Source organism: Clarias gariepinus, chromosome 18 (genome assembly GCF_024256425.1).
Source record: "Clarias gariepinus isolate MV-2021 ecotype Netherlands chromosome 18, CGAR_prim_01v2, whole genome shotgun sequence".
In the NCBI taxonomy this organism is placed as follows: Eukaryota; Metazoa; Chordata; class Actinopteri; order Siluriformes; family Clariidae; genus Clarias; species Clarias gariepinus.
The window spans coordinates 2,877,965-2,895,374 of NC_071117.1; the positions used below are offsets into that span (position 1 = coordinate 2,877,965).

At 43.2% G+C, this 17,410-nt stretch overlaps 1 protein-coding gene across 3 annotated transcripts in view; it reads left to right on the plus strand.

Annotated features, from left to right (window-relative positions):
- Positions 1-605: 605 nt before the first annotated feature.
- The window catches only part of LOC128506581 (adhesion G protein-coupled receptor E5-like), a 32,257-nt gene continuing 15,452 nt past the window's right edge, over positions 606-17,410 (plus strand). The window contains exons 1-6 of one of the 3 annotated variants that reach the window (XM_053477103.1): positions 606-990; positions 2,540-2,622; positions 2,924-3,268; positions 3,847-4,095; positions 4,970-5,227; positions 5,318-5,566. In XM_053477103.1, the coding sequence (XP_053333078.1) occupies positions 2,565-2,622; positions 2,924-3,268; positions 3,847-4,095; positions 4,970-5,227; positions 5,318-5,566 (1,159 nt within the window). In that variant the 5' untranslated portion in view covers positions 606-990; positions 2,540-2,564. The remainder of the gene's footprint in view (positions 991-2,539; positions 2,623-2,923; positions 3,269-3,846; positions 4,096-4,969; positions 5,228-5,317; positions 5,567-17,410) is intronic. The other 2 variants (XM_053477104.1, XM_053477105.1) reach the window with 2 other exon arrangements.

Here is a 17,410-nt window from a genome sequence, read left to right on the forward strand (position 1 = left end):
TCTTGAAACTAATCAGTACAATTACTCCATTAACAGATATTTTGACTGAAATGGATAATATATATTAAGTTCATGTTAAAAAAAATATAATTCAGTTAATCAAATGCTGATTTCTATTTGTGAAATAAACTTGAAATATGGTGTAAATTAAGACAAAAATAATAGTTGTTTTTTAGGCATTTATTTTGATTTGTCTAACTCAAACAATCATGTATGTGACTTTTAGAGATTAAGGTAACATAACCTGTTTATTGTGAAATTTCCAAGGACACAGAATCATTTCTTAAGAGTATTGTTCTATTTTATCTTTAAAAGAGTGTGAGTCAAACTGTATGTGATCATAAATAATAGAGGAAATAAAAAGTGTGTGTGTGTGTGTGTGTTAGTTTTGGGACTGAGCAGTGAGAAATCTGTGAAGATGTTCAGTCATCCAGGTGAGGTTATGTGGAAGTCGAGTCATCCAGGTAAAACTAAGAAAGTTCAGTTTACATCACTTCCAGTAAGAACAACAGCTATTGGCGCCGCCTCCTCTCTCTCTCTCTCTCTCTCTCTCTCTCTTTCTCTTTCTCTCTCCCTCCCTCTGTGAACCCTGCCACACTGTAGGACTCACTGTAGACATATCACACACACATGCCTTGGCTTGAAGAGAAAAAGGCAGGGGAATGACCGACACAAGCAGACGAGTGGGAATTATCATGACTGGAAGATAAAGAGATTATTTTAAAAGAGAGACAAACCTTCTAAAAAAGAAGGAAAAAAGAAGAGGACTCTATGAAAAAAGGACTGCAGGGGGGAGGTGTAGCTGTGGAACTGACCGAGGAGCTTATTGAATAGATAAGCTCAAGAAAAGAGAAAGAGAAGTATTGGAAAAAAAATGGAGGAGGTTTTACAGTCTGCAGTCTGGAAATAAGGACTTCAGATAAACCAGAGGAGAAAAGGAGCTTCTGGAATCGTTTGATATGGAATTTAAATGTGTGTCCTTGGTTTCATGTGAGTAAAGAATACTATACTGTAGTACTGAATAAAATAATGATATGTGTGTGTGTGTGTGTGTGTGTTTGAGAGAGAGAGAGAGAGAAAGTGTGTATTTATAGTTTTACATGGAATTTGTTAATTTCACAAGCCATCACTATGGGGATTATGTTAGATAAGATTATATTACGCAGTTCTTTCAGTGTTTTATTAATGCAATAATATTAATAATAATAGTAATAATAATAATAATAATAAATTGTTTGTGTCTTATATAGGACAAGTTAAATTCAAAAAGTGTTTAACAATGAAAGTAAAATAAAGTTAATTTTAGTAAAATTAAGTATTCTAGTTTAAGAGGCAGAGAGAAGAACTCTAACATTTAGTGAATCTGATTGGTAAAATTATTATGCAGTATTGCTAAGATGACTACCGAGGCGCGATATGCCCATTGTCATATCGTCCTATCGTCAGCCTGTAAGATCGCCGATACACGATAGTAGTCAAAGCCCAGGGATTCTGCATGCTGTCGCGTTGTATTCAGAGAGTAGTACATATTTTTGTGGTTATTTTTTTCATTTTATGTCTGTTGTTTTATCGATAAATCTGCTCATATCTGCGCACGCGTTTATCAGCCTTTTGATCAAAAAGTTGCACGCGCAACTCACTTTCACTTTGCACAAGGCAGTGTTTATTGTTTAGTGTATATTTAAAGGCGCATAAACACAATAAAACAATAGTTTTCGGCTAACATTATACCTCATTGTAGTTTTTTTGCACACACGCGCGGGTGCGTTACAATAATAATAAGGAAAAATCACAATAATAAATTCGGAGCAGTACTACTAATAATAATTATACTGAATGAAGAAAGCGCCGTCGAAGAAGTATCATCATTGAAGGAGAGAAGAAAATGAAGAATTAATACTTATCAGTATTTACAGTTTGAGCTCGACATGTTTATGAGCTCTGTCGCTTGCTGTCAATGGGTGACTAGGAGAGAGAACACATTTTCGGCTTCAGTAGACACACAATACTTCAGACTGAAACACGACTGCCCCATACAGGTAATGAAGGGCATTTTCACAGCTTGCACATAAACCACATAATCCCAGCATTCTGTAGTTCCACCTCTTACTTTGAGAGGAAAAGAAGACATTGTAGTAATTTTGAACTATGTTACTGTGAATATAAGGACATACTGGATGTTTTGTTAAGCACATGTTAGGGATGCTATAGCTACAGTGAATAGAGGGTAGGATCAATAAATAGGCTGTTTCATTTGTACCCATAAATATTCACTTATTGTAAATATCTGAATGCTGTTAATATTAAGAGAATATAGCGTGATTGTTATGTAAGAAATAAAAGTTTACATCTTTACTTACAGTATGCTTGTTAGGAAGTGCTGATACTGGAGACTCATTAACTCGATCATTACATAAATAAAATCCCCTTACATAGTCATATATCTAATAATAATAATAATAATAATAATGTCAGTTTAATTACTTCTTAGCTTGTAATGTGGTTTTGTAACTTGTTGTAATGAAATATTATTTTTTAGCTGCATTTAGAATCTTTAAAGAAGAATGATTTTCCTTAAAATGGCTTCTCTGCTTTGTCTGATCCTCCTCCTCTTGATCACAGGTGAGCCTTATGTTAATATTCTAACAGTCACACACACTGGAGATGATAAAACATATTAAACCACCTGAATTCATTGAAATGTGGTATTTATACATGTATAAATATGTAGGTCTATAGAAAATGTGTCACTAGTAGCTCTGATGTTAGTTATTGAACAGTTTTGGATGCACCAGAATTGTGTTTATTTCTTGAACCCAGAGTTCCAGAGAGGAGAAGTAAAGCGCTAAGCTACTGTAACTCAGTGTTTTATGGGGCTCAGGATAATGACCTCTAATAACCTCTTTCATGTATTATGTTTCAGGAGCTCTTGGGAATGAATGGAGTGTGACATACAGCCAGGGACATCTCTGTGCTTTAAACAGATCTACAGTGTTTCTGAACGTCTCGTACACACACCCAACACGTCTTACAGTAATGGAGTCATTTTGGTTGATAGACCCAGTTAAGGATACACAAGAGACTGATTTGCGTAATGATTTAGGGTACTCAGGCAGAGTGGCGTATTTAGGAGATGGACAGAAACACGTCTTCCTCAGACTGAGTGACGTGAAGAAAACAGATGAGCACATGTACTGCTTCAGAATCAGAACAAATGAAGAAAAAGAAGCATGGCTTGCTTATCCTGGAGTTACTCTCACTGTTACAGGTAAATAATCTTATTTTCTACATATATCACTCGGCCAGAATCTCTCTTTAGATACAGGAGGGTCAGAGTTTTGTACCAGATTAATAAAGAGCTTATGAAGTACAGATGTTGATATTTATTAAAGTAAAAATAAACAAACACTAAGACCGGGATAACAAAACAGGAATCAGGATCAGGAGGAAAATAACTGGGGGACAAACAGTAATAAATCCAACAGTAAACCAGAACAGCAATAAAATTAAACAGATGCAAGACAAGGACAAAATGAACATGGACGTTTAAATAATAACACTACTTAGGGACACTAAACTGGGACACCTGTGAACACAAGCAAGAAGCATGAGACAAGTTAAAATAAAAGTCCAACAAACACAACAGCGTCCAAAGGGTGCAGTCTTAGTAGTCACCACTAGGAGGAACCCTAAAAGTAACCTGCTACTAAAACAAACCAAACATTGGGTGCCTGAGCCCCCAGAGTTGAAAAGGTTACTAGAACAAAATTGCTTAAAAAAGAAGAGGAGTTTTAAAACTAGACACATCATTTGCTTCAGTTTTCCTGATGTCTCTCTGTGTTTAAGATCTTCAGGTGATCGCTCCTGCAGAAGTGACAGAGGGACAATCAGCCCTTCTGATTTGTAAAACCACCTGCAGTCTGACTGATCCAACATTCATCTGGTACAAAAACAGCCGTGATTTAACCACAACCACCGTCAAAAGCAATGAAGTCCACCTGCAGTCGGTCAGCAGTGAGGATGCAGGCAGTTATAGCTGTGCTGTAAGAGGATATGAACATCTCCCCTCTCCTGCTCACACACTCAGAGTCAGATGTGAGATTTATTTACCTTCTTCTTATATATTTTACAGGAATAAATGTTAAAGTGCTGGTGTAAGTAAATAAAGCAAATACAACATAAGCTATAATCTTAAACTGCCTTCACTGTCTTTGTCATGGTAAGAGATGAAAACTTGTTTGATATAACAAGATCATTAAACGAATCATCAATAAAGACACAGGTAGCTTTAAGCATTAAGGCATAACAAATCTTTTCAGAATCATACACTACCGTTCAAAAGTTTTAGAACACTTGCAAATTTCTTTCTTTTTTTTTTGTTTAGTAAATTATTCTAATAGTTCTTGCAAGAACAGTATTGTCAAGTGCATTCGCAAAATCTGTCAAGCACCATAATAAAACATAATCACTCATAAAGGCCGTCCCAGGAGGGCGAGACCAAAACCTACATCTGCCGCAAACGAGAAGTTCATTTAGAGTTATCAGCCTAAAAAATGACCAATTACCAGCACCTTAGATTAGAGGCGTTATGAAGTCTTTACAGAGCAGATGTAGCAGAAACATCTCAATATCAACTGTTTAAAGGAGATTAATGCATTTTTTTGGACGCCTTCAGCATTCCTTTACAATGTAGAAAGAAATAAAAATTAAGAATCATCATGGAGTTAAAAAGTGTTATAAAACTTTTGAACGGTAGTGTATGTTGACCCTGTAAAGGGAATGATACAAGCAGATACAGACTTAATGACTTAAAGGAGTTCCAGAATTATCACAGTATAAACATTTTCTTGAAATCATACTGTATAGTTGAATGGCAAATAAGTGTGTTTTACATTTAAGAATCATGAACACACACTCACTGCTTATGGCTATTAATTGCTTTACTCACACTTATCATGGAATTCCCTAGATCCTCCTAAGAATGTCTTAGTGTCTATCAGTCCCTCTGGTGAGATATTGGAGGGCAGTTTAGTGACTCTGACCTGCAGTGGTGATGCTAACCCACCTGTGAAGAACTACACCTGGTTTGAGGAGATGATATCAGTAGGAAATGAAAAGACCTTCACCATCTCCAACATCAGCTCTGAGGACAGTGGAGAGTACAAGTGCAAGTGCAGTAATGAAGTCGGACATCAGGACTCTAGCAGTGTAACTCTGAATGTTTTGTGTAAGTTAATGTTGAAGATCTCGCCACAGCCAATAATGGATAAAAATGCCATTGATTTATTCTTAAGTCTTATCCTCATGTCTGTTTTAGATCCTCCAAAAAATATCTCGGTGTCCATTAGTCCCTCTGGTGAGATAGTGGAGAGCAGTTTAGTGACACTGACTTGCAGCAGTGATGCTAACCCACCTGTGGAGAACTACACCTGGTTTAAGGAGAATAAATCCTCAGCTGTAGGATCTGGACAGAGTTACAGAGCTCTACAGAGTGGACAGTACTACTGTGAGGCTCAGAATAAACACGGCTCTAAAAGATCAGCTGCAGTGTCTGTCACTTTAAATGGTGAGAGTAATAATGTAAATGTATAATTCAAAATTCATAAATATTAGATGTGATAAATATTTACCACTGATTCTTTATCACCTCATCGTCCACACAGGCTTCCACAATTTCAGCTTCCACATGTTCACAAAATACTGTAAATATAAGAATATTTGGTGCTTTGCCTTTTAGGACTTTTGGTAGAATGTCAATGTGTTTAGGAAAATATTATGTCCTATATTGCAGAGTTTTATGTCCCTCTGTTTATAGGGACATTTGGTACTACTCTGCAGCATGCACATTTGACTGAGTTAATGAGGATATGGTAGTATATATGAGAACATTTGGTACTAAATTGCAGTAAGCCTTCCATTTTGTGTGATTACATGATGATCTTTCTATGCCCCTTTGTTTATGAGGACATTTGGTACTAGGTCACTGTTTTTATGAGGACATTTGGTACTAGGTCACTGCGTTTATGAGGACATTTGGTACTAGGTCACTGCATTTATAAGGACATTTGGTACGAGGTCACTGCGCTTATGAGAACATTTGGTACTATGTCACTGCATTTATGAGGACATTTGGTACTAGGTCACTGCATTTATGAGGACATTTGGTACTAGGTCACTGCGTTTATGAGGACATCTGGCCTTTAAAAACGAACGTTTTGAGAAAAGGGATCCCGCGACTTGCGGCGACTGCACGCGGCAAGCTGTGAAAATGCCCTTCATTACGGGCAGTCGTGTTTCAGTCTGAAGTATTGTGTGTCTACTGAAGCCGAAAATGTGTTATGACTCTTAGGCACCCATTGACAGCAAGCGACAGAGCTCATAAACGTGTTAAGCTCAAAATTATATGTATTTATTCTTCATTTTCTTCTCTCCTTCAATGATGGTACTTCTTTGACTGCGTTTTCTCCATTCAGAATTATTATTTTTAGTAGTAGTAGTCTTCTTTGTCTTTCGGCTGTTCCCTTTCAGGGGTCGCCACAGCGAATCATCTGCCTCCATCTAACCCTATCCTCTGCATCCTCTTCTCTCACACCAACTAACTTCATGTCCTCTCTCACTGCATCCATAAATCTCCTCTTTGGTCTTCCTCTAGACCTCCTGCCTGGCAGTTCCAACCTCAGCATCCTTCTGCCGATATATTCACAATCTCTCCTCTGAACATGTCCAAACCACCTCAATCTGGCCTCTCTGACTTTATCTCCAAAACATCTAACGTGGGTTGTCCCTCTGATGAACTCATTCTTAATCCTATCCATCCTTGTCACTCCTAAAGAGAACCTCAACATCTTTAGCTCTGCTACCTCCAACTCTGCCTCCTGTCTTTTCTTCAGCGCCATTGTCTCTAAGCCGTAGAGCATTGCTGGTCTCACCACCGTCCTGTACACCTTTCCTTTCATTCTCGCTGATACTCTTTTATCGCACAACACACCTGACACTTTTCTCCACCCATTCCAACCTGCCTGTACCCGCCTCTTCACCTCCTTTCCACACTCTCCGTTGCTCTGGACCGTTGACCCCAAGTACTTAAAATCCTGCACCTTCTTTACCCCTGCTCCCTGTAGCCTCACCGATCCTCCTGGGTCCCTCTCATTTACACACATGTATTCCGTCTTGCTGCGGCTAACCTTCATTCCTCTGCTTTCCAGAGCATACCTCCACCTCTCCAAATTTTCCTCCTGTTCCTTGCTCTCGCTACAGAGCACAATGTCATCTGCAAACATCATAGTCCATGGGGACTCCTGTCTTACCTCATCTGTCATCCTGTCCATCACCAGAGCAAACAAAAAGGGGCTTAGAGCCGATCCTTGATGCAGACCCACCTCCACCTTAAACTCTTCTGTCACACCTAAAGCACATCTTACCACTGTCTTACAGCTCCCCCTCTCCCTCCTTACTGTCTAGCCTAGCATACAAGTCCTCATATGCTCTTTGTTTGGCCTTTGCAACCTCTACCTTCACCTTACTCTGCATCTCCCTATACTCCTGTCTACTCTCTTCAGTCCTCTCAGTGTCCCACTTTTTCTTAGCTAGCCTCTTTCCCTGTATACACTCCTGGACTTCCTCATTCCACCACCAAGTCTCCTTGTCCACTTTCCCCTTACCTGATGATACACCAAGTACCCTCCTACCTGTCTCCCTGATCACATTGGCTGTAGTTGTCCAGTCAACTGAAAACTCCTGACCACCCATAGCCTGTCTCAACTCCTCCCTAAAGACTTCACAACATTCTTCCTTTCTCAGCTTCCACCACTTTGTCCTCTGCTTTGCCTTTGTCCTCTTCGCCTTCCTCACCACAAGGGTTATTTTACACACCACCATTCTGTGTTGTCTGGCTACACTCTCCCCTACCAACACTTTGCAGTCACTGATCTCTTTCAGGTTACAACGTCGACACAAGATGTAGTCGACCTGAGTGCTTCTGCCTCCACTCTTATATGTCACCCTATGTTCCTGCCTCTTCTGGAAGAAAGTATTTACCACTGCCATTTCCATCCTTTTTGCAAAGTCCACCACCATCTGTCCTTCTACATTCCTGTCCTGAAGGCCAAACCTGCCCATCACATTTTTATCACCTCTGTTCCCTTCCCCAACATGTCCATTGAAGTCTGCACCAATCACCACTCTTTCACCTCTGGGGATGCTCTGCATCACTTCATCTAACTCACTCCAGAATTTCTCCTTCTTCTTTAACTCACATCCTACCTGTGGGGCATAACCACTAACAACATTTTAGTAGTAGTAGTAGTTCTCCGAATTTATTATGATTATGATTTTTATTATTATTATAGTAACGCACACGCGCGTGTGATTCGCCTGTCATGCGGAAGACCCGGGTTCGATTCCCAGCCAGTGCTCAAAGTTACGTGGAAAGCTGCAAAAATGCTTCAATTTCATTGGCTATCACTGAGTGTCAGCTATTCACGACTGGCCCCCCGGGGAACGCCTGGCCCCCCTGGCCCACAGCAGCCCACACCATAATACATTGGCTCATTAATGTAGAGATACATTTTTAACACCAGTTACTAGTATAAAAATATAACACAATACAGAAATCAATGCTATTTAAACATATTATTTAAAGTATCACTGAACATATATTGGGTCATATTAGTAAAACAAAGAAAAGAACATCAAGACAAACAACATATACATTTATAAAGACAATATTTTAAAAGGAATGGCAATAAAACTGAACAGGTAAGCTGAAATAAAATCAGTAGCAGCAGTAGCTTACACTAGTAAACTGTAACGGGGGCTTGTGTGGGTTTTAAGGAAGGTTTATAGGCAGAGGTGATCAGTTGGGAAAAGGTCTTTTAATAAAGGAAGACAGAACAAACACTCACATAAGGGTAAATAAGGGACAGCAACACAGGTTCCAAGTGAAACCAAAAGCTAAGCAAAACAGGATCTAAACAGTACAATAACTAAACTAAACAAGAGCTACGCTAAGGCAAGAAGTTAAACCAAGGCAAGGGGTTAAACTAAGACAAGGGGTTAAACAAGACTAAGTGCTAGACATGACTTGGAGACACACATGGCTAGCTGCTAACACATGGCTGTGTTAGCTAGGAGGCTAGGAGATAACCTAACAACCTAGGAACAAAACATGACAGTACATAAACAAAACTTAAACCAAGAACAACACAAACCAGGAGCTAGGGAAAGTGGCATGACACCAAGAACATGGAAGCATAACACCCACTTAATGTAACAGAAGTTAACACAACAGATGCCAGACAAAGGAAACTAAACTGAGAGACTATTTATAACTAATTAGCTTACCTCGGTTCAGGTGTGCTCCCATCGCCTGACCGAGGTGCACTCTGGGAAATTAAGTTCAAGGACAACCAAGGAAACACAGGAAACACAAAAGAAAACAAAATGGAGTCCGGGAGCATGGCGCTCTCTGGTGGCTAACTGTGACATTACCCCCCCTCCAAAGGCGCTACACTGGAGCGCCAAATGGTGGTCCAGGGCACCCTCCCCAAAGTCTGTTGTCGGTCCTCCCGACAGAGAGGCTGCAGCCCGAGTTCCCTGGGCAGGGTGGCAGGGGGGGCAGTGAAGCTGTGTCGTGGGCAGGTCTGGGCGGCGGAGGAAGAGCTGGATCGCCGGGCGGAGACGGAGGAAGAGCTGGATCGCCAGGCGGAAACGAAGGAAGAGCTGGATCGCCGGGCGGAGACGGAGGAAGAGCTGGATCGCCGGGCCGAGACAGAGGAAGAGCTGGATCGCCGGGCGGAGACGAAGGAAGAGCTGGATCGCCAGGCGGAGACAAAGGAATAGCTGGATCGCCGGGCGGAGACGGAGGAAGAGCTGGATCGCCGGGCCGAGACAGAGGAAGAGCTGGATCGCCGGGCGGAGACGAAGGAAGAGCTGGATCACCAGGCGGAGACAAAGGAATAGCTGGATCGCCGGGCGGAGACGGAGGAACAGCTGGATCGTTGCCGAATCCGGTCGGCAGAGCGAGGAGCACAGGATCTGGGTCCTCGCCGAGTTCTGGTTGGCGGAGCGAGGAACACGACGTCATTGAAGAAACAGGGCGGCAGAGCAAGAAGCACTGGAGCTGGGTCGTTGCCGAAGTCGGTCGGCAGAGCGAGGAGCACTGGCGCTGGGTCTTCGACGAATCCGGGTGGCGAAGCGAGGATCGCTGGAGCTGGGTCGTCGCCTAAACCGGGATGGTGGATGCAGTAGCACATCATCCTCGAGGTCAAGCGGCGTAGACGGCAGCACGACGTCGTCGAGCCCAATGAAGCAGGGCAGAGGCAGCAGCACGATGTCGTCGAGGCCGACAAAGCAGGGCAGAGGTGGCAGCACGATGTTGTCGAGGCCGACGAAGCAGGGCAGAGGCGGCAGCTCGACGTCGTTGACAAAGCAGTACTGGGAGGGCAGCTCGACGAGGCTGGGCTGAGACGGTAGTTCGACGTCATGGACGAGGCATGGGAGAGTCAGTCGCTCAAGGTAGCCCTCCGCTGGGCTCTCCTGAAGATTGGAGCCCTCCGCTGGGCTCTCCTGGAGATCGGAGCCCGATAAGGGACAGCAACACGGGGTCCAAGAGAAACCAAAAGCTAAGCAAAACAGGATCTAAACAGTACAATAACTAAACTAAACAAGAGCTACGCTAAGGCAAGGAGTTAAACTAAGGCAAGGAGTTAAACTAAGACAAGGGGTTAAACTAAGACAAGGGGTTAAACTAAGACATGGAGTTAATCCTTTTTTTTATGGCACTGCACATGTAGTCAGATTGTTCCACTGGGATTAAACTGTGCCAGGTGGAGTTATAGCACTTTCAAAATCATACTACACTGATATGAATAACGTTGAATGATGAATGCTTTTTATCACCGTTGTGACTCAATAATAGACAATGCACAGAATATTTTCTAACAGCATGTAAATGATACATTTTGGCAGTATTGTCTTGCATCTTTTGAAATACATAAATAAATAAAAAATCACAATACTGCGAAAATGTCTCATTTTGCTGTCAAACTGTTTATAAGCCTCCTGAGTCTCTGTGAGACTGGTGCTACTGGAAACTGAAAATATTGTAGTTTTATATGTTATTTGTCTTATTATTCTTTCCTTTGTTTTACAAATATAACTTTGTTTTATGTTTTTGTATTGTGTTATTTTTTTATTCTGGTAAGTAGTTTAAAAAACTTATCTCCACTTTATTGAGCCAGTGTATTATGATGTGGGATGTGGTGGGCTGCTGGATCCAGCCTCACTGTCCCTGACCTGTTATAGGCAGAATCTGTGCATTTGAAGCATTTCACAGCATTTACCTCTGAAGCGTTTTCTTATTTTCGCATAACCTTTTCTTCTTCCTCCTTTTCATTCATGGAAATTATTATTAATTTGCTCAGAAAATTTGCTGCATCGAGGAAGGATCAATATCTAAAAATTTTAAGATGCCCACGTATGTGGACAAAGAATACAAAAGTGTATAATCTTTAATAAATTTAGCCTAATACAATATTGTTTCCAATGCTGAAGCAAACATGATTTTGTTTAAGTCTATTCATTGAATACAACGTGACAGCGCACTCCGAGGTGAAGCGCATCCACACAGTTTACATTTACATTTACATTTAGGCATTTGGCAGACGATCTTATCCAGAGCGACTTACAAAAAGTGCTTTAAAAGTTTACATCATTGGATACATACCTACACTGGGTTAACTAGGTTAATAACTAAGTGCCATTAGTCCAACACAACTGGGAAGAGTTTTTTTTTTTTTTTTTGTGTGTGTGTGTGTGTGTGGGGGGGGGGGGGTTAATTCAAGTACTGGAGAAACAGAGAAACTGAGAAAGTCTCAGCTGTACGGACATCTAGAGGAAGTTCATTCCACCACCTAGGTGCCAGAACAGAAAAGAGCCTGGATGAATGTCGCCCTCGATCCCTGAGAGAGGGCGGAATGAGGCGAGCAGTGCTGAAGGATAGGAAGAAACGAGGTGCAGTGCGTGGTGTGATTAGAGCAGAGAGGTAAGTGGGTGCTGGGCCATTTTTAGCTTTGTAGGCAAGCATCAGCATCATTTGAATTTAATGCGGGCAGCTACAGGAAGCCAGTGCAAGGAGCGAAGGAGTGGTGTGGTGTGGGACAACTTGGGAAGGTTAAAAACGAGACGTGCTGCTGCATTCTGGATCAGTTGCAGAGGACGAATCGTGGACAGAGGCAGGCCTGTCAGAAGTGAGTTGCAGTAGTCCAGTCTTGAAATAACAAGGGACTAAACAAGCACCTGAGTAGCCTGTGAAGAAAGAAATGGGCGAATTCTTCTGATATTGTAAAGAAGAAATCTAGAAGAGCGAGTAAGGTTAGCGATGTGTGGGGAAAATGACAGATGATTGTCCACGGTTACCCCAAGATTGTGGGCAGTGGTTGAAGGAGTGATTTGGTTGTTGTCCAGGGATATCACAAGGTCTTGACATGGGGATGAGTCACAAGGGATAAACAACAGTTCTGTTTTACTGAGATTGAGCTTCAGCTGATGAGCAGCCATCCGGGTTGAGATGTCTGCCAGACATGCTGAGATCCGGGTGGAAACCTGAGTGTCAGAGGGAGGAAAGGAGAGAGTAAGTTGGGTGTCATCTGTATAACAATGGTATGAAAGTCCATGCGATGATATGACCTTACCAAGAGACCGGGTATAGAGGGAGAACAGAAGAGGACCAAGTACTGAGCCCTGTGTGGGGCAGATGTAGATCCCCTCCATGTTACCTTATATGACCTATCTTCTAGGTACAGTAAGAAGCAAACCATTGCTACGCTGTTCCACAAATTCCAAGGCTTGTAAAAATAGATAATAGAATCTTGTGGTTCAACGTGTCAAATGCAGCTGACAGGTCCAGGAGGATAAGGACAGATGATAGTTTAGCAGATCTAGCAGCATGGAGCTTCTCAGTGACTGACAGAAGGGCAGTCTCTGTAGAATGTGCCACTTTGAATCCAGATTGGTTGGGATCATTAAGGTTGTTCTGTGAGAGATAAAGAGACATTTGGTTATAAACAGTTCTTTCAAGAATTTTGGAAATAAAAGAGAGAAGTGATACCGGGCGATAATTGTTAACTTCTGATGGGTCCAGGCAGGGTTTCTTGAGGATGGGAATAACCCTTGCCTTCTTAAAAGCAGCAGGAACATGACCAGATGATATGGAATGGTTGATGATGGTTGTGGTGAAGGGAAGGAGGTCTTGTGAGATGGCCTGGAGCATTATGGAAGGGATTGGGTCTAATGAACAGGTGGTGGGGTTAGATGACAAGATGATCTGCTGAACCTCATCAGATGACAGGTTGGAGAATTCTGCTGAGGGAAGGTCCTGCGGTTCTGCCGTAGGAGTTTGGTTGGGAGCGAAGGACTGGCGGATTGCTGCAATCTTCCCATCGTAGAATGTGGCAAAATCGTCAGCAGTCTGGGAGGAAAGGGCAGGAGGAATCGCTGGGTTAAGTAGTAAGGGGGAAATGTAGTTTTTTTGTTGGTGATTAGTTTGTTGGGGGGTTTGGGGGAGTCTCACCCGGGGAGCAATTCAGTGTAAAACCGCCACTGCCTATTCTCCACCCCATCACGTACTTCCCGGACCTCGGACTAAACTCCGCACCTTGCTTTTATAGTGTGAAGCAAGCCCGAGATCATATTAACGTTAATTATCGCCAGCCGGAACGAATAGGCGGCTCCATCCCTTTGCCACCTATTCAGGGAGCCTACGGAGTGAGCGAGTAGCGATAGTAGATTTGGGCGCACACCCATCACAGGCGCACGCTGTGACAGATCATCATAAATTTCTTTAATAGTAAATAATGACCCCCGTTGCGCTGTACCACCACTGGCAAAACCTTATGAAATACAAGTTAAACATTAAACAAATTTACAAAACTTTATGCATGCGGTTAAGCGCTGATTCTACATAGAGTAGGAAAGTAAAGAGGAGCAGTGGCAGACTGGCCATCTGGAGCACTGGGAGTTTTCCCGGTGGGCCGCTGGCCAATGTGGGCCAGCCCAGTCAGTCCGCAAATATATATATATATATATATATATATATATATATATATATATTTTTTTTTTTTTTTAAATGACGGAAACCATAATATTGCATATTTTTTCCGACAAAGAGCGCGTGTTTATGTTACGCGGATGCGGATGTATATTTGTGAAAAAAGGAAAAAACAATAAGACAAACAACATATAAAACTACATATAAAGACAATATTTTCAGTGTCTAGCAGCACCAGTCTCACAGAGACCCAGGAGGCTTATAAACAGTTTGACAGCAAAATGAGACATTTTCGCAGTATTGTGATTGTAATTTTTTTTGAGTCACAAGGGTGCTAAAAACCATTCATCATCCAAAGTTCCCTTTCAAAGGCTACACTCGATGCTGCGTGAAAACGCTATGGAAACATCTTGTCATGTTGCCGGTTGTGAAGCATGTGTGTATCAAACACGCCAAATTTTGGCTTATATAACCTCGGTCGGGTGACGTCATCTGATGAGACGCACCTGCAGGTTATAAATAGGAGTGAACCGGAAACATTCCTCAGATCTTTTGTCTTCACTGACCTTGTTGTGTTTGCGTGTGTGTTTAAACCAGCAAAATAAGAAAGTGTTTAACTCACCGATATGGTAGAGTTTTAAACGAGATGTCCCTCCGTGTGTATAATCCATATCGGAGGGCGATCTCTACACTTTACTGCTTCGATTAAGTGCTACGCGCGCGCCTCGCATTCCGAGCCGCCGCGCATTCCTGGGGCTTAAACACGTGCATCCGGCAGAGCAGTGAGAGACGGATTTAAAACTCCTTTCTTTCGCGTTCTCATCGGATCGGGAAATCCCTCTGTCCGCTCGCAAGCGCGCGCCACGCTTCTTGTGAATGGGCAAGGATAAACATCCTCTCTTGCTTTCGCGGAGATGATAATAGCTCTAAGCACTTAAAAATAATATAAAAAAAAAAAAAAAAACATAGACGGCAGGTTCTGTCGGGTGGCCGGGGGCGGAGCCTCAACGACGCTCTCTCCCCTTTTCTTAGCAATCTCCACATAAGTTAACCCTTTCATGGAGTAAGCTGTATTCATCCCGTGTTTTCCTGCCATCAACTTATTTATTTATTTAAATATAATTGAGGTAGAAACGCGGAGTTATATGATGACACCCAGATAGAAGAGACGCTTCCAGGCTATCTCTCTTCTGGGACATCATCCTTCCTGAAAAGCTATTACTTCCTTTCAAGCTGTGTAGACTTTTTATCTTCCCTGGAGGGAAAAGCTTTTCAGACAGCAGGTCAGGTTGGTGCTCCATTGCACACCATGGCGGTTTTGCACGCCTACCAGACTGACCTGCTGAGAGACTTGAGTACTGGCGGGGCTCTGCAAGGTAAGGCGTATTGGATTTACGCTGGGCCACAGACTTGTCTCTTCGTGCAACAAAGCAGACGGCTCGTGCTATCGGCCGTTTTATGGCTGCTATGGTCTCCGCGGAGAGGCACTTGTGGTTGAATCTCAGGGGCATTAAGGAAAAGGATCGTGTATTCCTTCTCGATGCCCCATCTCGCCTCCCGGCCTACTTGGCGATGTCGTTAACTCGGTCGCCACTAGGTTCATGAGGCGGAGTTATATAACAAGCCTTTGGGAAATTCCTTCCCCGCCTTGCTCAAGAGTCGGGACTGTCGGCCACCCAGTCTCGACCGGGTCTGACTGTTGCAAGGCATGAAACACAAGAAGAGATCCGCCTCAAAAGAGGTCAGACTGGAATATTGTCTTCACAAAGAAGCCCTGAGGTTCAACAGGATCGTGGGGGGTGGCCCCCCAATGGGGAGAGGCACGCAGAATTCCTTTTAAAGAATGAAGTGTTCTCCCTGGCACCCCCAGGAGGTTGGTGTTCTTGCTCCGCCACCACTGGTGTTTCGGGCAACTCCAGTCTCCAATAAAATTGTTAGTTCTTCGGGTTTTTCCTGCCGTGTTTCAGGATGCCGAACATCTAACATCCCCCCCGTTTAACCAAGCCGCTGAGCTTTGCCCCTTTCTGAGAAACTGGCAGCGTGGAAGCTACTGCCAAGTATATCTCCTTGGGCACTAAGCACTGTACAGAGAAACTACAGGATTCAGTTCTCACATCACCCTCCGTGTTTCAATGGCGTGGTCTCCACCTCCACGAAACCGGAAAGTGCAAGAGGAACGGGGGGCTGAGTCCAATTTTTTAGATTTTGCGGGCCTTACCGCTATCTAAAAATAAATCAATGGAAATATTGCCACAACACAGGAGGTTCCTGAGGTTCGCTTTCGGGGGCGAAGCTTACCAGTATGGGGTCCTTCCATTTGGTCTAGCTTATTCACCCGCACATACACAAAATACATGGATGTATTTTTGGCTCTTACGACTCCAGAGCATCCGTATTGAATTACATGACTGGCCGGCCCAGTCTCAGTAGCTAGCGCTTCGACATCAGCATGTCGTTCTAGCTAATCTTTGTTTCCTAGGATTGAGATCCAATGCCATGAAAGCATGCTCTTTCCTGTTTAGAGGACAACATTTTTGGGTGTCACATGGAATTTGAGCGTAAGCGGGCACAGCTGTCTCCCGCTCGTGTCGAATCCATTCTCAACACCATCAAGGAAATCAAGCTAGACCAGAAAGTGACCATCACTTTCAGAGATCTTAGCTCTCATGGCAGCTGTATCCACGGTGACACCTTTGGACCTTCTGCACATGAGAGCATTTCAGTTGTGGCTAAGAACCAGGGGATTTTACTCTAGGGCCAATCCCCAATAAGGGCTACGCGCCAGGCGCTTCGTACCCTTCCTATGTGGTTCAGACCCCGGTTTCTGACTCTGGGTCCCACTCTAAGTTCGTCTTGTCGTCGCAGATGCTAACAACAGACGCTTCCCTCATGGGCTGGGGTGCGGTCTTAAATGACCGTCCAGCCCAAGGGAGCTGGAGAGGCCATCTTTTTGCGCGGCACTCAATTGCCTCAAAATCATGGCTCTATTTCAGGCCCTAAAGCACTTCCTCCAGCAGTTGAGACTACCATGTCCTAGTGCGGGTGGACAACACTATGGCAGTCTCGTATATCAATCGCCAGGGCGGTCTGTGCTCGCGCCGCTAAATAGCTAGCGCACCAGATTCCTGTCCCTCGGGTGATTTACACTCTTGGAAAATTTCATGTAGCGTAGGTGGACCTCTTTGCCTCGCAAGATCAGCAAATGTCCCCTTTACTACTCTCTGACTCTAAGTCAAGCTGGTCTTCCAGCTAGCGTAATTAAGACTATTCTAAGTGGTGTTACCTCTCTAAGAGGATCGGACAACTATTGCCCTCTCCTATGAGGCGCGTGGGCTCACTTCGCCTCTAGGAATCAGGGCTCAT